The sequence below is a fragment of the Sander vitreus genome, chromosome 8, assembly GCF_031162955.1.
Source record: "Sander vitreus isolate 19-12246 chromosome 8, sanVit1, whole genome shotgun sequence".
NCBI classification, from domain to species: Eukaryota; Metazoa; Chordata; class Actinopteri; order Perciformes; family Percidae; genus Sander; species Sander vitreus.
In genome coordinates this window covers 15035949-15060228 of record NC_135862.1, presented here as the reverse complement: position 1 = coordinate 15060228, position 24280 = coordinate 15035949, and the positions used below count along the sequence as shown (strand labels likewise).

Here is a 24280-nt window from a genome sequence, read left to right as displayed (position 1 = left end):
ACATTTTTTTTTCTGAAACGTGTTTTAAAGATTTTTGTAGTGTTCCCTGGACACAAACCAGTAAGAGCCATTAAAACGGAGTTCCACAGTATTGCAGGTGAATGATGCAAACCCTTTGAAATAAAAGATTATGAATTATAATTCTGTTAATGATGGTGCTGCAGCCTCAGAATGGGATTAGTAGGCCTAGGACTTAGCCCGCAGGATTGCACCTAAATGAAATAGATTCAATAGGTTCAATACCATTTCACCAGTAATATACTTATGATTAAATATGATATATATATATATATATAACTTACGCATTTACTCAGCAGCAAAACTCTCTTTTGCAGCAGCCGCTGTGTTGCTTTTTTAACGAAATACATGTTCAAACTCGCTGTTTGTGCGCATGAGTATTTCCGCCGACCAGTTTGTTTGTGGTTGTTACCATGGTGAATTGTAGTATCATGGCTCCATTCATGCTGCCTTTTTATTGTGGTGGTGCACGCGCCTAACTCTGAGTGAACCTACTCTGAGTTGATTGAACCAACTCAAATCAGCTTTCAGGAAGGAGGTCTAACTATGATCTCTGAGTTGATTTACCCTGAGATGGGAAACTCTGAGTTTTCGGTTCCAGAACAGCTGATTTGAATTGGTATTGGAAATACTCACAAACAGCGAGTTTGAACATGTATTTCGTTAAAAAAGCAACACAGCGGCTGCTGCAAAAGAGAGAGTTTGCGTGGGAGAAAATTGCTAGACATGCGAGTAAATGCGTAAGTTCCAATATAGTGTATTAATATCATATTTAATCATAAGTATATTACTGGTGAAATGGTATTGAACCTACAATCTATTTCATTTAGGTGCAATCCTGTGGGCGAAAAAGTCCTAGACCTACTAATCCCAAAATATATTTTGTTAAAAAAAGCAACACGGCTGCTGCTGCAAAATAGTGAAAATTGGTGTGGGAAAAAATTGCTGCTTGAGTCAATGCGTAAGCTCTAATATAGTGTATTTATTTCATATTTAATCACAGGTAACCTATAATATTACTGGTGAAAACTGGAATGGTACACCTATAATTTCATTTAGGTGCAATCCTGCAGGCGAAAAAGTAAACTACTACTAATCCCATTCTGAGGCTGCAGCACTATCATTAACAGAATTATGATTTACAATAATTTATTTCTTTTTAATGTCTCTTACTGGTTTGTGTCCAGGGAACTCCACAAAAATGTTTAAAAAACGTTTCAGAGCGAGTCACACTCTTCTGACAGCGCTTTGCTATACAGTGGCTCTACCAATATGTTCCGCATCACCAATGTTGTAAAGACAACTGCCGTTTGCAAAACAACGTAATGCGACACAAAGAATCTGCTGGGATGTAGAGCATGTCCACAATGGGGGACGTTAGTGATATGAGGACGGATAAGGTTATGAAGGCTACATAACTGATAGACTGGGAAGAAAAACGATACCGCTCAAATAGGTAGGCTAGTATCTGGAAATGAAAATACATCTATAGTCGGCCGGGGCCACAATATCATCTCCCAATGTAGGCTATGTTTAACTCTCTGCGAAGTAATACAGCTTCTTCATCAACGAGATCATCGACAAAAGGAAATGCCATGTTTTGAGAAAAAAAAAAGTTTTATAGTTTGCCTAACACAGTTAATAAACCAACACTGTTTATTTATTCATGCAGATAACAAACTGCGCTAAAATGCGCCTGATACAGACTGACTGAATGAATGAGGAAATGAAAGAGCGCTGTGTCAGAAGGAGGAGACTGAGAGAAACTCAAGGTTTACTGAGCCTGTGAACCTAACCTGCTCCCGACCAGGTTAGGTTCACAGGCTCAGTTACCATAGTAACTGACTCTGAAGTTAAGTGACCTCCCTTTCTGAAACAGAAAACCCAGAGTTTCCCTCATCTCAAGGTTAACGAACTCAGAGTTTTCACTAAACCTGCTTTCTGAAACGGACCCCTGTTCTGGAACCAAAAACTCAGAGTTTCCCATCTCAGGGTAAATCAACTCAGAGTTCAGGGTTAGACTCAGAGTTTGTTAAACCTCCTTCCTGAAACGGGCCCCAGGTCTGACTTTAGCTCTTAGGTATCTCAAAATACAAACCATGGCACAAACCCAGCTGCTCTCAGCCCTGCACTTACATGACCAGACCAGAGCTCAAGTGAATTGTTATAGAATAGTTCCTGACCTAATAATCTGCAGTTGTTATTGCCTTTAAAGCTCCCTGCAAAAGAGAAAAGAAACGTTGCAGTAACCTGTAATGTGGAAAAAAATATCTGGTCAAAAACTTTGTTTCAGTATGCTATTTTTTATTTAAGATTCACTTTATTTGGTGTGAAATGAATCATGTGCTGTGCTTGGAGGTTAATGTGCTCCAAAATAAAAGGGGCTTCATCTTTGTTTTTTCTTCAAAAAGATGCATGCTTATCAAAACTGAATTTTTGCAAATAGGCTGATAAAGTACAATGCTGCTCTTGCTCAAAAAAACTGCTGAAAAAGCCTTTATGTATTCTAACCAAGCACTCACACGTCATGCTGTAGCAAGTGAGCAGCCACTGTATTGTTAATATGCTTCCATATTGGCAGTGTCTCCTGCTTCACTTCACAGGCAGCTATGCTTCATACTCAGGTGCCAACAGTAGTGCTCTTTAAGGGTTACATAAGTAGCAGCTAATGGTGCTGGGTCAGTATTTGGGATGTAATCATTGAGGCGATACGATCCACAACAACAACAACAACTTTCTACATGCTGCCCTGGCCTGGTAAGAAACACAGAACTCTTTATGAAACGAAACAAATCGCATACAGCGGTGACTAGAAGGAAGAATTATTTCTCTCTCTCTCTCTCTCTCTGCCTTCTTGACACACTAGATCAATTTCTCTGCCTGTTCAGTTGGCACGAACATCTCCCCGTTACAAAAGAACACAAGGCTTGGGGAATTTTCTAGAAAACCCATTGCCGTTCTCCTCCATGCTAGTTAAATTATAGAAAAGGTCACAGCAGGGGACTTCGGAACACGGCTACCAATCAACTGTAGCAATTCTCCTGGTGTGTTTGTTAACATTGCTGCCTGTTGTAATTGACATAATTGTCAGGTTAGAGCTCGGCACAAACTGGGCGTCCTCTTGGCGAGCGTGGGCCGTGTCATTAAAAGGGACATGTTTCTGGAGGCGCTCCCGGGGACACGTAACACGCAAGCATGTTGGAGCGACAGCTCGCCTGATAAAATGGCTGCCTCTTATCTCTACTATGCATATGAAAGGCTTATGCCTTCTCCATGACAGATTCTATGCCTCATCACCATGGGATTTGCCCAGATACACCAGAACAGAAGCTGGGAGAAAAACAATGTATCATATGTATAGCCTCATCTTAACACTGTCAACTGATGTTTGGGTGTGTATCCATGTGTGTACACACATGCTCACTTAAGAAACATACAGAGTGAACACCAAACCGATTCAGTGATGGTTTGCTGTGGATAACATAACGTGTGTGTTTCTCTCCTGCACAGTAATTCCCAGTTTATTGGCAGTACAGTGACCTTGGCATTCCTGGAGCAAGCTTCAATTATCTTGATAATTTGTAGTGAATACTTGATATAATAATGATATAGTATCTATAATTACCATGTTGAGGTGGGGTAGAGTGTGCTGAAAAATAATCGTTTGTATCATCACCGCTGGGTAGCATCATTATTAATCTGACAGCACTCATAAAGCGTTTTGTTTGTTTTCTCTGATTGCTCTTTTACTACCAAAATAAACAACTTGGCTCCTTTGAGTTACAGCGGTATAATTTGATGGAACAGCAAAGGCATTTATCTATAAATTTATTTTCAATTTGAGGTAAGCTGCAGTCATGAAAGCTAAATCACTACCAGGGAGAAGATTATTCTAATTACTAACCAGCTGTCGCGCATGCTGCATGAGCACAGGATGTCAGAACACAGAGCAACCAGTAATCAGTTTCACAGAATCATTTGAGTACACATTTACATCTTGCACTAAATGTTAAACATGAAATTGTCTTCATTTGTATGGTAATGTTGTAAAACTAAAAGAAGCATATGCTATAACACGGCGTGACTGAATTTAGAAACACAAATTTTATGGTCAATTTGTGATGTGATCTTAAAAGCTGAGTGTTTATTTGCAGCTGAAATAAGCCTGATGGTATTTTAGTTTGCACTTAGATTATTCTGAAGGATATGTTGACCAACTGACGGCATGCTGTAGGAATGTAACTCATGTACTTTGACCGTGGGTGATGTTTATTTAAAAAATGGAAATGTGAGTCCAAAGGTATACTGTGATTCAGACACACAGTAAGCTAAGATGGCAGAGTAGAAGAATTTTCTCATATGTCTTTTCCGAGCTATATCTGAATTAAACCATAATGCTAGCAAGGCTTGGTCCCTGGGGTTTTCTTTGCCATTTGCACTGCTAGCGCTGCAATCCCCCTGACAGGCCTGTTTACGACTGCTCTGCTATCAGAGGGCTGAGCAGAGCCAGGGACGAGCCTTCATTAGAGATTAAAGTGACCGTCACAAAGTCCAAAATCATCACTGCTTCCAACAGCAAGGCGAGGGGAGACACTGAATAGGCTTAAGCTCATGCATCAACAACAACTCTGTATCAGAAGGATCCTCTGCTTAACACTTTTAAATTTCAATATGAATTTGTGAATGACGTTTAAAGAAATCTTTTTAAATTGGCTAAATCAAACCCTTCACTGGCAAAAACTGTTATCTTCATGGCTTCGTTGCCATAAAACAGAGATGCATTTTGACAAATACCATGCATGACATTACCTTCTAAAAACAGCAGTATTTGAAGCAGGAATATGTACACTTCGGTAGCGGACATGTATAACAGAAATATAATGACGTACTGCATCATATCAAGCTCAGCTTCTCGCCTTTGGTGGTAAAGCTTATCCATCTCCTGATCCAGAGCTGCTGGACATGCTTACTGATAGATATGAATAAAATGAGACAGCTGGATGGAATTCCTGGCTTTCTGACCATATCCACTTGAGATGTCTTCCCCTCCTAGGCATTGTATGCCATTTACTCATCCGTCTCTTCCAAAACCCTCACAGGATTCACAGGGAGGAAGATGCTGCTCTATTATAATGCTGATAGCTTTTCCGTGGGGAAAACTCCCTGATGAGTTTAAATTCATAAAATCTGTGAGTTCTTTTACACCTACACTGTAGGTAACAAAGAACAATGTAACGCATAACAACACTACCCGGAAATAATGGCAGACGGAGGTTAAACAAAGCAACAAAGCCTTTATACACATTACGCACTCATTTCTCCTTCCATCAAAATTCTTGCTGTAACTCCAGAACAAAGCAGTTATTCTCAGAGGAACATGAAAGACAGACACCTGTCAATCATAGCTCCATATTTCCTGTGTCAGAGGCTGCAGGATGGAGAAATGTGCAATATTCTGATAATATTTCATGCAAACTAATGCAAGTCAGAACACTTCCCTGCTGGCCAGAAGGAGGGGAAATGAGAACAGGTAATTATCGGATTGCCTCGAGGCAAGAAATGATAGAGATTGCAGAGAACGGGGATATTTAGCCCTGCTAATGAAGGCCCATGTTGTGGGAGCACCGGGAATGGGGAGCAGAGGGAAGCTATGCTGTGGCTCAGCAGGAGGCAGAGCCTGATAAGACCATCTTACATAATAGCCACATCCAGGCCTGGCTCGCTGTTTGGACTGAGGCTCCCTGTCCCTCATGTTCTCTCCCATCCACTCAGCATGTCCGACCAAGGGAGCGTAACATTGCCGGGGTATAACAAATTCCTAAACATGACTATTTAATAGTTAATTCACAGCAAGTAGTGACATTTACAATGTTGATGACTGGGGGTTGGGCCTGTTTACAGATGCACATATGCAGTAGAATAATGGTTGCGATGCAAATGACGACTGCGGCTGTACTTGCGTACAGTTTCTTATGTTAATATCGATACTAATTATATTCACTGAAGAGAGCGATCACAAAGAATTGAGTGATTTGAGGAGGGGATCACCCCTCCTACTTGGCCCGGTCCATTTAACCCTATTGAAGGGTTTACGTTTGCCCATCTCAACAGCCTTACTTAAAGTGCTGAAAAATAAAAAGAGATTGCTTATTTTGTATATGCAGCACTTCCCCCGGACGGATATGAAAGTTTAATCATGGCATTAGGATTCACAGGCATTCCCTTGCCAGACCTGCTTGCAGACATCAGAATTGCTAATTTGCTGGTTTGCCCAGGAAGGGTTGGTTGGTGGGTGAGGAGGGGATGAATGGAAACAGGAGTCTGATTTGTCCAGATAACCTTGAACCCCAACGCTCAGCTTCCTGTGGATGTACGGAGCTCAATCAGTCCCTCTTTATCATGCTGATCTGAGCCGCTGTCCAGTGCGGAGGCCGGCACAACGCCGCACTAACTCTTTCCTGACTACTTTGAGAGTGTGTCATTAGCCAAAATCATTTCCTGCTCTCTTTCCAGCCTGTTCTGACAAAGCCATTAAGTTGTGCTGAAATGTCATGAATGAATAAATACAGCAAAATAATTGCTTTCAAAGGCAATCTTGGCTCTGCAGTAATGTCCCGATCAGATATCAACATTAAGCCAAAACAAAGCCATTGACAAAAATCACAGTAATTGTGGCTCGGTTTCTAATCAGAATAATTAATTCCTATTGCTTGTCATGGGAGTCCACCGGAGACACAGACATGATAAAGAAGAAAGGTCCTGACAGGGTTATGAGTCAGCAGAGATGTGAAATTCAAATTGGCCAGGCTAAGCAGTTTGGAGCTGATGGTGATTTGAGTAGACTCACTGCCCTACGGTACAGTAGAAGAGCCCAGGGCTGAAAGATGGTGGAGTTACTCATGGGCACAGGTGCTTTATCAGCAGACCACATGTGACTGGGGGGAGGGGAAAAAATGTTAAGCTTCATCGTATCATAAGCTATACTCTCCACGTTACAGTAAATTATAAAATATCTTTATACAAACTGAGCTTTATATTCCCCCTCCCCCCTTATTTTAAAAATACACCAAACATATTTTTTATGAGTGCTCCATCTGCGCAGAAAGTGGGAGGAATAGCTGTTTGTATGCTTTTTCCGAGTCCATTGTGAGCGCTGGACTCAGTGCTATTACCTAAATTAAAGTGGAGATCTATCATTGGCAGGAGAAGATGAAGCAGCAGGAGCAGAGCTCTCACTGTTTTCTGTCACAGCCTCAGCTGTGTGCACACACTCTCCTTGCACACAGCCATCTTTCACTCAGCCAGGCACTTGCCTCCTCGCCCACTGCGCCCACCAGGCCTGGGCAGCACATGCCACTGCCAAACATCCATTTACTCCCCGCAGGACTCCTGCGTATCTGAAGTGGGCCTGTCATTGAGACCCGTTTAGATTTTACTACACTGTATGCCCGTGCTATTTGGTCAGCTACACACACAAACACACACAATGCACGTAATTAAATGCTTCGTTTAAAATCAGCTTTGATAATTTCTCTGGTAACACCTTGTCAAGCTGACTGGCTACACTCAACGGAGGGTGGTAATTGCATCCCTGTAGAGAGCCTGGTAGCCTGCAATGATGTGGAATTACTGTACCACACATGTTCACTGGATTCAGCTAGTGAAAGCTGAAAAGAGTGCACACAATAGCCACAGTACACTGTAAGTGTGCATCTGCAAGTCTTTGTTTACCATGTGTTCATAGGTTCAAGCTGTGTGAGCAAACATACAAACATTAATTGGCTAATATACTGTATGAGCAGCATGACCTGATGACCAGAGATATGTTTTCTCTACAGAGAATCCCACCTCCAACATCTTAGCCTGGAGGCAGGTTTAATGCTTACCTGCAGAAGCTGCCTTTGTCTTTGAAGTGGAGCGATGGATGCAGCATAACAGATGGAGATGTTGAATGCTTTCAGGAATTATTAATGGCACGGTATGATCCCAAATGACCTTCAGCAAATAGTCTCCCAGCACTGGAGTACACAGGCCGCCCTGCACATCCATATTGTATTTAGACAACACACTTGGGTCAATGGAGAAACACCAAGCCATCATTACTGTACTTCCAGCTCTAATCCAGCCGGGAAACTTTCCTTCTTTTTTTCACTCAAAGGCAACGCAGAAGCATCCAATCACATGAAACACGATTGTATGTCTCAGGAATTTATTTGAGATTTATGCAGCAAACACACTAATTCCGTAAAGCCCAATTTGCTTCTCCCACAATGGAAACCATACACTGGAATTAATCTGCAGAAAGCCTTTCCTGTAGTTTTAAAAATAAATCCTTCATCATTGGAGGCTTTTGTGGTTGCTCAATGGGATATACTATTGTGACATCACATCTATATTATGAACATACATCAGTAACATCCATAAATATCTGCTGCCTATGGATAACATTCAGTTTACAATACAAACGGAACATCTCTGGATTGCCTTGGAGAGGAACTGGGCTGCTGACATACACCACCTCTGCTTTTCTTTTTTATGTGATAGAACTGACATAAAGAAAAACTCAAGGAAACTTGTTTATGTTAATGCATGTATGTAGGAAAATAAAAGGCTCACAATGCTGGAATCTTTTAAAATTCTGGACCAAAAGAAACGCACACATATGTATCTAATTTATTTACAGATTACAGGATCATCTAATTTAAGAGCGTAAGACATGTAGTTGGATGGTTAACTGTTCTCTACTTCTACTACATTAAATGACAGAAGTATTGTTCGTACTGTATCTACAATAAACAGATCTTAATACGTTTTACAGAGACTGTGGGGAAATTTTACATCCTCTAAATCTTTTTCTAGGATGTTTATTTTGGATTGCAAATGCATGCAGTTAGCATGTGATTTACAGGGCAGCTACTAATTATTCAATCAGTGACTGAAACTGCCCTCCAGGCACATTCATGTAGTAACAAAATTCATTTACAATGTTTGCAATTAAAGCCTGAAGCCATTTACATCTGATCACTGGCAGAATTGTTACGCCAGATTGAGCAATTGTTTTACTTGCTCCCAATGGCCAGGCAAGCACCTTGCATGGTAGCTGGCTGCCACCGGTGTGTGAATGGGTGTGAATGACTGAATTAGAGGCAAATTGTAAAGTGTTTTGGATATATAAATGCAGCCTTTTAACATTTAATGGAAAGAGAAAATTCTGTATTACTTAATGATTAATGATTTATTTAATGATTACGATTACTGCACACATTCTCTTTTCCGTTTTGTTTTACTGGAGGTCTCTTGCACATCTTTTAACAGGGCACTTACTATTTATTGGTTATTATTAATATTTTTCCATGTAACCATTTTCCATTAACCTTTCTCCCACATTTGCACCCATTTTCCAGGCAAAACTGGCCCACCTATAATCCTGCTTTTGCACCCTCCTTTTTAAATCCATATACTGTACATAAAAGAAAGAGACACATTTTTATTTCACAAAGTTGTGCCTCATAATATAAACATAAAATCTCAAGCACAGAATGGCACAATAACAGCACAATAACGGCACACTGGCTTAGAATCTGGCCTTTATTTTTAGTGCAATTACCATGGCCTTTTTCTGTGAACAGCAACAGTAAACTGCAAACTGAACCTAACTGAAGCTGCAGTGCTACTACATAAGACAGCAAAGTGAATGTTTACCTGTATGGGTTTAATTGGGGTTATACGGTTCCTATATTTTGGAATTGCAATGTTTGTACAGTATATGCAAGGTCTTCAGCCTTCAGTTTCTAGAGAATAAATACTGTGGTGGTGCTCTCATAAAACACTGCATGTCTTCAAAGAGCTACATCTAAGGGAGGAATTGATCAGACACTTTTTCTCACACTCAGTAAGAGTAGAAAGGAATAAATTATTTGAACGGTGTCTATCTCCTTACATACCACGGCCTCTGATTAATTACCTTAGGGCTCCCTAATGAGAATGTGTAAATGAATACAATGTTAATCTACTATGTATACCATGTTTACTCAAGTTTGCCGAGGCTCAAGAAAAAACAAAATCCCTTATGTATAAATTATAATAATCCCACATCAAGAGAAAGAAAAAAAGAATCCATGCAGAGATCAAAGCAGAATGGCCCGATGCAATCATGTGTCAAAAGATAAAAAAAACAACTTCCTTCCACTCAAGTGGGCAAGGTATGTCAAACGTACAGTAGTTTGACTCTGATCATCCTCCACCTATCTCCCATCATGCCTTTGCTTCTTTCCCCCTCTTACCTTTGGTTTATCCACAGTGACAGCTAGTATGATCCAAAACAATGAGGCTGATACATAATGAGAAGAAATATTGAAAGCTGGAATTTGCTTGTGCTTTATGTAGCAAAGCAATATTACTGAAATTGAAATCATAGCATGATGTTCCTGAGGTTTAGCAATTTATTCCCTAAAAAAGATACTTAAATATACTATAGCACACAATCAATAATGAAATCATTTAATTTGACTTAGTTCATAAAAACAAATAAGATACCCTTCCAACAATGTCACACACGGACACACACACCTTCACACCCATCACTTCTCAGACACTGTGGTTTAGACTCTTAGGGCCCTATTTTATCGATCTAAGTGCACGGCGTGAAGCCCATGGCGCAGGTGCGTTTAGGGCGTGTCCAAATCCACTTTTGCTAAAAAATGGGCCCGGCGCATGGTTCAAAAGGGTTGTACTTAGTGTCTTCATTAATTGTGTTTTGGGTGTAACATGCAATAAACCAATCAGAGTGTCATCTCCCATTCCCTTTAAAAGCCAGGCGCGTTTGTACCTTGGCACATTGCTATTATGATGGCAGATTTGCACCGTAATATTTTTATTTGTAATCTTTTACATGTTTGTGTGCTGCTGCGCTTCCCTGTGTGTGTGTGTAACAAGTGTGTGCACACTGTGCATAACCCTACACTCAAAACAATAACTCACTGGATGAACTCAATTAAGTTGTGGGCAGGATTTCCAACCAATAAATATATGTAGCCCCAACTCAAACTAAGTACATCCATTCAACAGAATGTAAATCAGTTAGCCTAACTCATTTGTATCAAATAGATACAACAGAATATAAATGAGTGAGCCTAACTTATCTTTTATCAAATAGATACAACAGTATATAATTGAGTTAGTCTAACACATTTTTATCAAATTCAGCTGAAATGAAATAATTACATTAACTAAATGAAATTGATTTACATTTGTCCAACTCAAACGTACATAATTATTGGAAAGGAAATTATTATTAAATATGTAAATTAATTTTTCATTTGATACATACACATGAGACAAATCAGTTTTTTTGTTTTTACAAATTTTACTAATGTACTGTTAAAATAACAATGAAATGCGCTCAAAGCTATTAACTTTAGACCAGGTTTTTGTTGGTCAATGGTGCGATCACTTCCTGCTGCCTCAAGATAGCAATACACCAAGAATTCACCTGAACACACCTCCCTGACCAACACGCCCATGGGCGCAAAGATGGGCACAAGTGCATTTGCTATTTAAATTATGTGGGTGCTGGATGGTCTTAAAATAGCAAAGACACTTGTGCCACGCTGCGCTGGGTGCAAGATAGGGCCCTTAGTCTTTCATCACAGCAGTGTAACACCTTAAAACATCTTAATTTACACAAGGAAGCAGAGTTCAGACAATAGCCTTTTGTTTACTGAGACTGATGATGTCACATCTGGAACTCCATTAGCCTTACTGTTGACTTCAGAACCAGGCACGGTAACATAACATACAGTAAGCCTTCAGATACAAATACACAAGAGCAAATGACAGTTTTATTCCTCAGTTTATGTGTATCTGTATAGTATTTGTCTTAACTAGACAGTATGCAGTATATTAACTGTAATTACCTAACAAAACATTAAAGCATTCAAGCAATAAGCAGTAAAACTGTGGGTGATGCATTTGACAGTGAGACGTCGGGCTGTGCAGCTTTGATAGTAATTGAGAATGCTCTGTTTGGGCAGATTCCTCCTCTGTTGCCCCAAGTCACACATTAAAGAGATTAAAACAGCCATCAGCACAGTAGGAACACAACTGTCTTCCTCTCCCCTCCAACTATTGACAAAAACAAAATTTAGAGACGACAGCTGCTGATTTGTAACTAAGCGACAGATCCCTGCAAGCAAAAAAAACAGTCATGTCAGTCTCTTTGCTAGAAAAACTATATTTGTTTCCTTGTGACAGAAATCCATTGAACATCACATAAACCTTTAAAAGTTTACATGAGAACACATTTTTTGAGGAGCCATTTCTTTCAATTTATCTGACGCCTTTGTCCCATGTATTGAATTCTGGGAGCTGTGAAAATTAGCAAAGGGAGAGCTTTTTTTTTTACATCAGGAATAAAGATCTGTAAGAGGGTGATCATAAGCACATCCTGAGACTTTGAGCGAGGGTCTTTGCTGACGCTGCTGTTGTTAAGGCTGGACTAGGCTGAGCTGAGCAGCCAGGTTGACAAGGACCTGTGCTCAGCACTAGGAAAGCTCTCATCCAGAAACTAGAAGCCCAGGGGAACAAAGACAACAATATGCCAAAACACCCACTTGAAAACAACAAAACAACCCAAAAAGCCTCCAAAGAGTCAGTGGTGGGTGATTGCCAGCTGCACTCCAGATTACCAGGCTCGCTGAGAGTCTTTCAGCAATTGCTGAGAGCTGTAGCATCATCTCCAGCTCCTTAATCAGTTCAGCTGGGGAGGGATGGATCCTGACATGCAAAAGGCTCAGCACAATGGGGAATAAACTCATAATCAGCAATCAGATATTCCACATTGCTAGAGGGGGCGGGGAGCTCATCTCAGATAGGTCAAGGATCTCTCCACAGCCAGTTAACCCCTTTGCTCCAGCTGAGAAACTCTCTGCACACTCTCATTGTCTCGGGCACAGATTGTTCAGCTGGTTCTGCTGCCTGACCCGCTGAATTAGGATGTTAAGGAGTGCATCTTTTTGTCTCTTGTATTACTGTGTAAATACAGTTTCAATTTCAAAACATACTCTACATGTCCATATATGGGGTTGGATTCTTCAAAGCACCATGTCCCTGAATAAGCCATGTGCTGCGCCTTTAAACAAAGTTCATTGCCTTGCACATTCTACTTCCTTTCATCTTTGTAATTAGCACTGAAACAGCATTTCTTTTATTTCAAATGAATGCATGTGCATAAAAATCAATCTAAAGCAGACTGTTCGAGCAAGGCTGTTTCTCTTTGTTATGTATGACGATGAAATTCCTTTCATGCATCTTAGCTGGGTTGTGGAGGGCCTATAAGGCTGCTAACCTTGAGAGTTGGTTTTCACCCTGGCCTGCACAGGTTCCTCTGGGAGATTCAAACATGCTCTATTACATTCTGCGCCAGAAGTGGCAGTGAAGTTAAGAGACTGTAGCACCTTGAAAACCCTGTGGTACAGATTATTCGTATAACTTGTCTTTCTTGAAGAGCACCCCCTAGTGCTCAGGAATCTTCACAACGTTTTTTATCAGTGCGCAGACGCCAGATCAGAGGTGACTGTAAATGATGCCAACCTACAAGTAGAACCCCTAATGGCCTCTGCTGGGACATGTAATCAAACTTACACACTTCTCTCCCTTTTGTAATCAAGCAGCAGAGCGCATGTTGTGACGATCTTTGTTATAACGCTGCCTGCTCCCTCATCTCATCAAAATTCCATGCACCTCTCATTTTTCATCTTTTGTTCCCCGCCAGGGTCCCTAGATGCTGCAGTCGCTCTCTATGGAGCAGAGAGGAGTGTGACTTAGTATGATGTCACCTCTGACCCTTCCCAACTTCTTGACTCTACAGCATACTTTTGCGGCAATTCTGGCAATGCCATCACTATTTACACAGAACATGTTTACATCATATGCCAATAGCATAAGTGCTGATTAAGCCATAATAGTGACAGCTCTTATGAGCTGCTGTCACTGAAAGCTCCTTTTTAGTCACCCTCGGTCACATTAACACCAGAAAAGTACTCCACTCTCATCTCACCTTTGCTTGGCTGACACAGAAGGAGGATAAAGGTGATAAACCACACAAACAATACTTCTCTTCTTGCCTGCAGCCAGCATGCTTGCCTAGCAGGGAGATCTGATTACAACTGAGAAGAGAGCAGCTTGGTGTTTCATGGAAAAGCAGGTCAACTGGAGAGTGCTGTCAGAGCTCGGGAGTCACCGGCCTGATGGAGGAGGAAGAAAAACTACCAGACACGGCGAGGAGAGGCAAAGTTTTGTCTTCAGCTGTACAGTAATGGGCTTTATTTACTCTGCCATTACAAACAGAAAGGAGATGATGGAAGCGAGTGGACTGAGTATACAACTCTAGGGAGAGATGCATTAGTGTTGTCTAGTGTTCCTCCTCACCTTCTACCTCTTTTACGTTTCTCCCGTCTCCCTCTGGCTCACACACAAGAGACGGAGCTGCCCCACTGCCAACACCTAACTCCTTATGTGTTTTTCTGTCCTCAGTGTTTGAGTCAGACAAAACGCAAAATCAATAATGCTTTTTCTCCCCCATTTCCTCTTTGATGCAACTTCAAAAAGCCAATGGACAGCCCTCCAGAGGCTCACAGAGGAAAAAAGCCAATGGTATGAAACACGCTCAGAATGAAAGTACAGGGAGAAAAAACTTCAACCTTCACTCTCTTAAAACACTGTTAACTTCTGAGCCCCAAGTGGCAAAGCCTATAAGGGTAAAACAGGGCACGTGAGGCTGAAGACATTTTATTAATCTATATATTTGTAAGTAAGTCCATGCTGAGAGTATGCACATCTTCTCAGTATTTTAAATTATCACAAATGACAATGTATTAGAATGTAAAGCAAAGTGTTTCTGTGAACAGTGAAACATATCCAATCTGCATGCTCTTTGTACATATTCTACAGTGGAAGCTACAGAATGAAAGAGAAGAGAAAATGAAAGTGAAAATGTTCTTAAACTCCATGGACTGTGGTGTATGATTATCTAAGGAGTGCTGACAGAGGAAGTATTCTATCAGCAGCTAAATGCTGCATGACAGGGAGACACTTCAAAGGATCTATAAGTGACTCCTGAAATACTGAGTGAAAGTAAAAGTAGAAAATTACCCTTAAGTTAGAGGCATTTGACTAAGCCCAGCTCGGTGTTTTACCTGACTGGGAAGCCAAATTGAGAACCCTGACTGAACTCGGTGTGAGTGTTTCAGAATAAGCAAAAATCATCTTATGTAGCCCGATGGTTATCTTGAGCCGCTGCTGTTTGTTGTACCCCGCTGATTGATTGGGCATAGGACAGGAGAGTCATTTAACCTCGCCTGTGATTGGACTAATCTGTCAAAACCACAAGGTATGACTGACAAGACGAGATGACTGACAGAGCTGTCTGGTACCCTGGCAATGGCTTAGATGGAGTTGTAAATTAATGCTTGTACAGTATACAATCTATACTCTATACTATGACGATATTTTTTTTTTCATTTGTATTTGGTTGCTGCAAAGACTCCCATAGTCTCCTCTATGTACTGTAATGGAAAATCAATGCTTCTATGCTGAGTAGCTATACTTTTTGTATCAATATCTTTTAAAGTATGGATAGTAATCAAGCACTTCTGTAAAATAGTGTACTGTTTAAATGTTCATTATGCAAATAAGAGTTTAAGTTCTTAGTCATATTATTTTGTTAGTACTTTCATTTATATTTATTGTATGATAAAACTCTTGTTGAATCCAGCACAATAGGGCTGGGTATCGTCAATGATTTTCCGAATTGATTTGATTCCAATTCACGAGGTCCCGAATCAATTTTTATTCCCGATTCAATTTCATTTTCGATTCAACATCAGTTAGGTTGGTAATCTTTCAGTTACAATACCAATTTAGCTTGGATATGAAAGAGATTCTACAATTGTACAAGGCTCCCTCTAACCTGCTGCATTCTTAAAAGTGTCAATGAAGAAATGACCCCAAAGCAGTTAATGTACATTACATGAATGTACTTTTTATTTAACATGAACACACACTAAAGTGCAGCTCTACAGACTCTACAGTCAGTGAGTATTGAGTGACATTTCATTCAGATAAAATGGCCATGCCAGTTTTTCCCTCACCAAAATGTAGCCTATTTTTGGAGGGTTATTTAACCCCCTTCCTAACAGCTAGCACCAATTGATTCCTTATGTCTTCTAGTTTCATATGATATAGACAAAATTGATTCTTGGATTTTATGAATCAATTCGGGATCATTCAAATGAAAATTGATTTAAATCAGAAAATCAATTTTTTTAAACCCAGCCCTACAGCACATACATGACTGATTATGATAATCTTTTATGTGATTTATGTTATTAAGAACATGCTAGCAGTTAATAATAATTCCAAAAGAAGAATTACTAGAATTATCAATAAACAAATCATAACATCATGAATAACAGCCAACTATTGGTAACTTAAAACAAAAAAGAATATCAAATTTAGAAACGAGTGCCCATCTCTCCTCCCTATCCTTCCAACTTCTAGAGCCAAATCACAAAATCCATGCTCTCAATGGGCAGTCAATATCTCATTAACCAGTCCCTCCACACACAGTCAGGCAGCCAGGATGTTCGTTTCAGTGTGCACAGCACAGACTGGCACACCTCACACTCTTCAATAACCTGTGGGGACGCCATTCCACTTCCTCAGCCAGCTAAGAAGCAAGAGACTAAAGCATGCACCCTCCGTCTGTCAGAGTCACTCTTCTTTGTCTTTCCTCTGCTCACATAACATCTTTTCAATTTGACTGTAACATGTGAATGATCCCTGGAAAAACATATTTCATAAATGCAAATTTTAGGGTAATACAAAATTCAATTTTGAATTATTAATATTGGTAATAAAATTGTATTTACATTCAAACTAATTATTTTAATCACAAATTAAAATAAATATGAACACTTCTTCAAATAGTCTCTCTTTGTACGGTAATTGGGTCTTTTCTTTTAAATCCTTGCAGGTGTCTATATTTGCCTTCTCCTAAAACTGTGGCGATTTTTCCTTTAGCTCCTCATGTCCTCAGTCCCTACCTGGATAATAGCCAATCTTGTTAACCTCTGCTTTAATGTGTGAGAGCCTGCAGCACTGGGTAGTGAACACTTCAATCGGCCACTGATCGAAAGAGACAAAGAGTACCAAATCTACAGCAAATATTTACAGCCTTGTTAACATAGCCTTAAAGCGCCTATCACAAGATATTTGGCTTTACCTCCTCTACGGCCCCAGAACATTTTTTACAGTCTAGTACACACTCATGCTAAATCATATATTTATGTACAGTCTGCATGCACTGTAGTGGCTTACTGGGCCTTGCTTTCGACAATTTTAAAACGTTATTGCTATGCAGTGGTGGGAATATATAATACCACACTGTTAAAATACACTGTCACAAGTAAAAGTATTGCATTGAAAGTGTTACTTAAGTGTCGGTATGCAAGTATTATCTGGAAAATGTACTTACAGTATTAAAAGTAAGTAAGTAAGTACTCAATACAGAGTTATAGCCCCTGTGGGTGCATATAGTATATGTAATGGTAGAATACTATACACACACACACACACACACACACACACACACACACATATATACATATATATATATATATATATATATACTGTTGTATAGTATATCATTAGATTACTATTACTTATAATTGTTTTCTACAGGGCTGCAACTAACGATTATTTTCATTATGGGGTAATCCGGATATTTTCTTGATCTATCCATTTATTGTTTGTTTTTTAAGAACGTGAGAAAAAAGTGAAAAATGTCCATCACAATTACCCAGAGCTTAAAGTGACACCTTCAGATGTCTTGTTTTTTTAACCCAACAAACATTATCAAAACAATTATTCAGTTTACTGATCTAATAAAATCTAATTTTAAATACTGTTGGGTAGTTAGTACATTTTTTACAATGCATCATATTTTAAAAGTTCTTCATATGTTTTGCATGTAAAATATGAATTGGTAAGGTAACTATTATAGCTGTCAGATAAATGCAGTGTAGTAAAAAGTACAATATGTAGTAGTATAGAGTATAAGTATAAGCATAAAATGTCATGAAAGTACTAGTACTTGAGTAAATGTACTTAGTTACATTCCACCACTGCTGCTATGTGTACCTCGCAACAATGATGCTCTTTTTGAAGGGTTCATTATTTGTACTGTGGATGAGACGCACGTTTTACCTTTTCTGTCAATCTAAACATCAAACAACTTTTTTTAATTATGTAATTGGAATTTTCATCCTAATTGTGCTGAGTAGGCTGGCTAATTTGCATGGGGTAATGAGAGGGATGTTTCTATTACAGGTAATTAGGTACTTGAGAGGCAGTGGTGTGGTAGAGAGGCTGAATAGAGAGGGAGAGTTAGACACAGATATGTTTGGAATCATATATTAGCATTATTTTGTAGTGCGCAGTATGGAAAGCATCTTTTTTTTTTTAAATAACTAAAAAAGGTGATGTAAAATGTGCAGTATAAACAATATTAACATAACAATAAAGAAGTGCATGGCAAGGCAGCAAGTCATTGTTCTGTTCATCCATTTCACCAATCATTTTCAGGAAGAAATTACTACTGTCGTTTAAATTAGTTTCCAATTTTACACCTTGTTCATATTTTAATTTAATTGTCACAGTGTCCTATCATGACACCAGCAGCTCCTATCAAACTAAAAGGACCAATAAGGCGTAAGACAGAAAATAGAAAAAGAAAATAGACAGGCAGAAACTGGCTACTAAACAACTCTCACAGCTAATGACAAATACAGAAAATGTCAGTATGGCTCATATATAATCTAATATGTCTAAGTTAAATGAATTGATCAAAAATAAAGAAAAAACGCCAATGTCAAAAAAGAGAAAAATAAATATACACATTCAAATGTCGTGTATACACCACACTTTTAAAAAGTCATAGAAAAGCTACACAGCACTCAATTCTGTCCAAAAATATGATTTCATAAAGCCCTTCAATATAAATAGCATATAAAGGACATTAGGTCAAAGGCCATTTTTCATATGCGTCTCATTGAAAATAAGAAACAGGACTGCTCTCCCTCTTGATTTCCCACACATTTCGCGAATGACTGGGAGCCTCACTTCATAAATGAATTCTCACACTGAGATTGAATAAAAAAGAAAAGAAAGTAATGCTGTGGTCAGAGTTGCCACTCTCACACAAAGAGCAACATACTTAACTACATGACAGACTAATATGTCACAATATATACTGAAGCTGTGAGGGTTACCAATAAATATTACTATTAATTTGATAATAGCATTATTTTTTTCAAACATTCATCATATTTGTATATATTAATATGTTTACATATAAGTATTTTGAATATGCTGCTAACTGCTTTTTTGTCTTGACGGTAAATGTGATTTTTATTTAAAAGCACAAATGTGAATTCATTTCTGGACAGACAAAAAAGCAGCAAGTATGAAATGAAATGATCATTACTGATATTTTCCATTCAACACAGAATGACAGCTGCCTGTGCCTTATCATGGTTATTGTATTTGCCTGTTTCATGAGTGCATATGAGCACATATGTTTGGATATGGTTGTTCACATTTCTCTATATGGAAGACTGAGAGTGTATTCATATGTGTGAAAAGCATGATTATGTGCGTGTGTGCAGGCATGCATGAGAGAAGTGTGTGCTGTACTGTATGTCTGACTGCACTTCCAGTGTCTGTCTGCGCGGATGTGTGTGTGCGCATGTATGCCTGTATGATGGAGGGGGTGGAAGAGCTGGGATTAAGCGTACTAGATCAACATCACAGTGACTGGGAGGACCCAGTCCTGCTCTCATGGCCACACATGTAAACCCGACTACCCAAAAAATAGGTCAGTGGAACACAACACACTCTCACACACAGATATACACACGCATGCACCAGTATCAACTCAAAGAATCACAGTCTGCCAGTCGCGCCAGTGCCTTGTCGCCCGTCTGCGACCCACGTTCAACACTGCCACGCACATCTTCCCGCGGAACAGACACATCCTCTGGACTGGAACAACAGGATTAAGAACGGGGAAAAAAGGAATAGCGACAAGAACCCCCACCCCCTCCCCTTCAACCCTTTGCCCCAGTCTCGCTGCAAAAAAACTTCTGCTCTGGAGCTGTTCTTGTCAGAGACGTGCAAAGATTGCACCGGCTGTGTTTTCCACAGCACCCCACACAACAGTAGGAGCAAGAACACACACACACACACACACACACACACACACATAGATAGAATTTTTAAAAAATCTAAGCAAAATACCTTCACAGGTTTTAAGAAGTTTCATAATTCAGTTTCTCTTTCTAAATGAAAAAATATAAAATCTGTACATGCATGAAAAGAAATATTAGAAAAGCTGAATTCACTTGCACACAATCAGAAGCACCGTATTACTGTATTCCTCCCTCTCTCCCTCTCTCTCTCTCTCTCTCTCTCTCTCTCTCTCTCTGTCACACTCATGCCTTGCAAATGAAATGCAAAGAGTTGGCAGGCTATGAATAGCGGAGCCGTACTTCCCTACTTGTTACTCAGGTTGCAGGATCAGCATGCATTTTGCTCTTACCTTTCATAGCTGAAATCACAAAATACATTATTAAGCTTCGAGTCCATAAGAGAACAACTATCACCAGCGCAAAGCCCTCCACTGCTGTCTCAGCAGCAGCTGGCCAGCACAGCTCTGTCTCTCAGCCTCTGAGCATGACCACACCAGAATCCATGTGACTGTGACATCAGTGTTCATGTCTGACTGTTCCCCACCCACTAGCCTTTGATTGGCACAGCATGCAGCCAGTAGGGGCGCTGAGAGCTCAGGCAGGGAAGCTGGCCCTCTTCCCACTGATTGCAGTCAGAGCCTTGTATACCGGCTTGCTAGACACAGCACACTCTCGCTATCTTCTCTGGCTTATCTTTTTAGTGCAAGGATAAAGTCAGAACCAGTTCTAGCAGACATCAGTTTTTCCACGCTCTTGTTCTATCTATTCTACTCTCTTGGTTTTCTGCTTAAAAAAAATGGTGCAATGTCAAGGATAAGAAAAAATGTCAAAGAGGGGATAAAAGGCTAGATGGGAATGAAAGAGGGGTGGAGGAGAAAAATAGCAGAGGAAACAACAGAGAGAGGAAGTAAAAAAAAAAAGGAGAGTGGAGAGGATGGATAAGAAAAATTACAGATCCCCCTGTAATTTTTCCGTGGCTCAGAGATCGAAGCGCTCCGCTCTTCTCCTCCTCCCTGTCTGTAGATATGAGTGATCAGTGTGAGGCCAGATGTCTGCGAGCAGCGGTGGGCCCTACACAGAGAGAAGATGAGTGGAGCCTCAGCTTCTTCCCCTGACCTCTCAGAGGACCCGCATGCCCCTCTCTCTCACACACTCCGACGGCTCTCACACACTCTTTTTGACAGGTGAAGAAGGGGAGATAGTGACGGAAGGGTTTGGATGATCCCTTCCACCCCACAGCGACCGGGCGATGACTTTCTTGCTATCATTTCTCCTTCTCTCACTCCTGTGCCCCTCGCTCTCGCCCCCTGCTTCCCATTCCAGTCCCTACCTCTCTGTCTCTCTCTCCTCCCCCTCTCCTCGCTCATCCTCTCTCATATGATAATCTGTTCTGACTCCTAACCAGCTGCCTCTCTCTGATACAATATTCTGGTTTTAGTGCAATCCAGCCTTAGCCAATAACCATGTTGCATTTGGCATTTCCATGAATAAGCTGGCGCTCGTATCATCTTGTCTCAAGACAAACATCATGCAGCTTCGGTTTCATGCGCTGCCATATTTAAAATCAAAAAATTAGAGGAAAAAGTATTTTTTACACCACCAATATTTCAAATTTTGAATATTTTAGAGGCTAATTTTACATTCTCTACAGTGGCTTGATATTGATAACACTACAGCAGCACTTTATCTTTGCCACTGAATTAAGACGCTTCCACAGAGCAAGAATTTCATATTAGCAATGCAATTGTGAGACATTTTGATTATGTATTCCCGTTTTACACATCAAATATCTACATTCATTTGATGCCTTCTATCATGTTCTGCTCATTGAATAAAGGTACTTCTAATGACATATAAAATGGAAATGAGGACTCAGCAGCTTGCAACATAAATCTTCCCATGACAATGTTTCATTAGGACCTCCATGATTCATTAGAGACACTAAACACATTAACTCACATTGTGTCAACAATGGTCTCGTATTGCACACAATCTAATGAACAAAATATCATTCAGAGGCTGATAGCATCAAATGGAGCGTGCCTGGGATACAAACTACACACAGACAGGCCCTGGTAAACTATTCAAAACAATGTTGTCTCATTTCGTTGTTGGCGTCTCCCCACAAGATCTTCAAAGTTCACAAGATGAGTCAGGGCCAAGGCCCACGCAGGAACATGTTTAACTGCCACTATGTGGTTGTCTGAGAAACTGGCTGCTCTATCAGTCTTTCTAGAATCAACCGTGGCTTGACACACTGCTGCTTAACACGCAGCTATGGTTAAGGGGAGAAAAAACAACATGATACTGTAGGAGGGGTTGCGTCTGTCGCCTGGTTATCGAAGAACATCTGAGAGGAGGATAACATCCATCTTACCGTCTGGGAGGCAGGAGAGAGTTTGAGGGAGCGCATGTTTTGTCTGCTTACAATCTGCGGTGAATATGTGAAGATCTCAGAGAAATCCCTACAGGTTAATAGAATTATGAAACAACTAACAGTACTGACTACTTCTAAAAATAAAAAGTAAAACCTATAAATTGTTGCATGAAAATTGATGTGACACAGAGAAAATGTCTACTCGACACCAGCCTTTCACAGAACATTTCAACTACAGGTCTAACAGATCCCCATTGTCCCCAGCCTAACTTACTTATCCATCCACCTTCACGTTTAAAGGGTTGGTTCATCCAAATTACAAAACAAAAAGCATACTACTTTATACCAATGAAAAAGTCCCAGTGAAAGCTGTTCACAGTTCTTTAGAATAGCTAGAGTAACTTGCACACTTTACAGAGTGTACAGAGAATTTTCATTCAAATTTCATTTTTTGGGGCAGTCCCGTGGCTTAGGAGTTAAGACACCGACCATGAAACGCAACGTCCGTGGTCCAAATCAGGCCGGGAATCTTTGTTGCACGTCATTGCCCATCTCTTTGCCCCCTCATTTCCTGTCATCTCTCTACTGTATAAAGGAAGAAGATGACCCAATTTTTTTTTTTCCAGTACTGTGAGGACCACAAAAAATCCATTAATCTCACTAAAATCACTGTATCATAATCATCTGTATAGCCAAACACCACTAAAGGTAATTTGGGTGAACTGACCATTAGAAAAAAATACAACTAATAAACCAATCTTGATGTTGTTCTATGCTTTCAGCTTTACAACAAATATAGTGCCTCCAACTGTATATAATTGTGCTTAAAAGCCCAGGCCTCCCTAAGGAGAAAAGTTTCCAGCAAAGCTGCTTCATTTGCTCTTGATCACACTCTTCCTTGACTGCTCCACATTACCAGTGACAGTATGCCAATAGCCGGCTTAGACTTGTTCATTGGGCATTGATTAAGCCACAAAGGCTCCGATGGTCAAATGTCTGTGGGTATTAATGTGGTGATCACTGACGTGTAGCCATCAATAGAATAATGTTAGTCAATCCTTCCTTTATACCAGAGTATGAAGAGAATAGAAGTCGTGATAATGAAGTTGGGATGACCCCAGGAGTGACAGAGTTTCAGGTACGACACTAAATTTGTGCATTAAGACCAGCCGGGTCATGTGTCTCGCACTCCTCTTGGATTAATTCAAGCAAATGTATTTACTGTAAACAAGCCCTGTTCAATGGAATTCAATTGAGATTAGGTGCAGAGCATCCACTGGTGTCCCTGGAGGAGAGGAGAGGACCAGAGCTGATAATGACCTCATTAGCAGACTGTCAGTAGCCATTCCACGCACAGATTCACCATGCAGCTGATCCATGTTAGCTCTCACAGCTCTGGACCTGCAGTCCACATGCTGTTGCACTCTGCGGCCTATTTGACCCCACAGAGTAAACAGCTATGGACTTCCTCATTTTGTGTCGCAATCTCGTCGTGAGGTATTTTAGTGAGTTGAGTCTTATGTTCCACCACGAGAGACACCTTGGTGTTTTGAACCACAACACCAGCCTAAAGCAGCGG

At 40.2% G+C, this 24280-nt stretch overlaps 1 protein-coding gene across 2 annotated transcripts in view; it reads right to left on the bottom strand.

Annotated features, from left to right (window-relative positions):
- roraa (RAR-related orphan receptor A, paralog a) overlaps positions 1-24280 on the bottom strand; it is a 187677-nt gene that overhangs the window by 32279 nt on the left and 131118 nt on the right. Inside the window, exon 1 of one of the 2 annotated variants that reach the window (XM_078256989.1) lies at positions 20675-20823. The exons of the other annotated variant lie outside the window; for it this stretch is intronic. Within the exon in view, the coding sequence (XP_078113115.1) occupies positions 20675-20702 (28 nt within the window). The 5' untranslated portion in view covers positions 20703-20823. Of the gene's footprint in view, positions 1-20674; positions 20824-24280 lie in introns of those variants that run through there. 2 annotated transcript variants of the gene reach the window in all.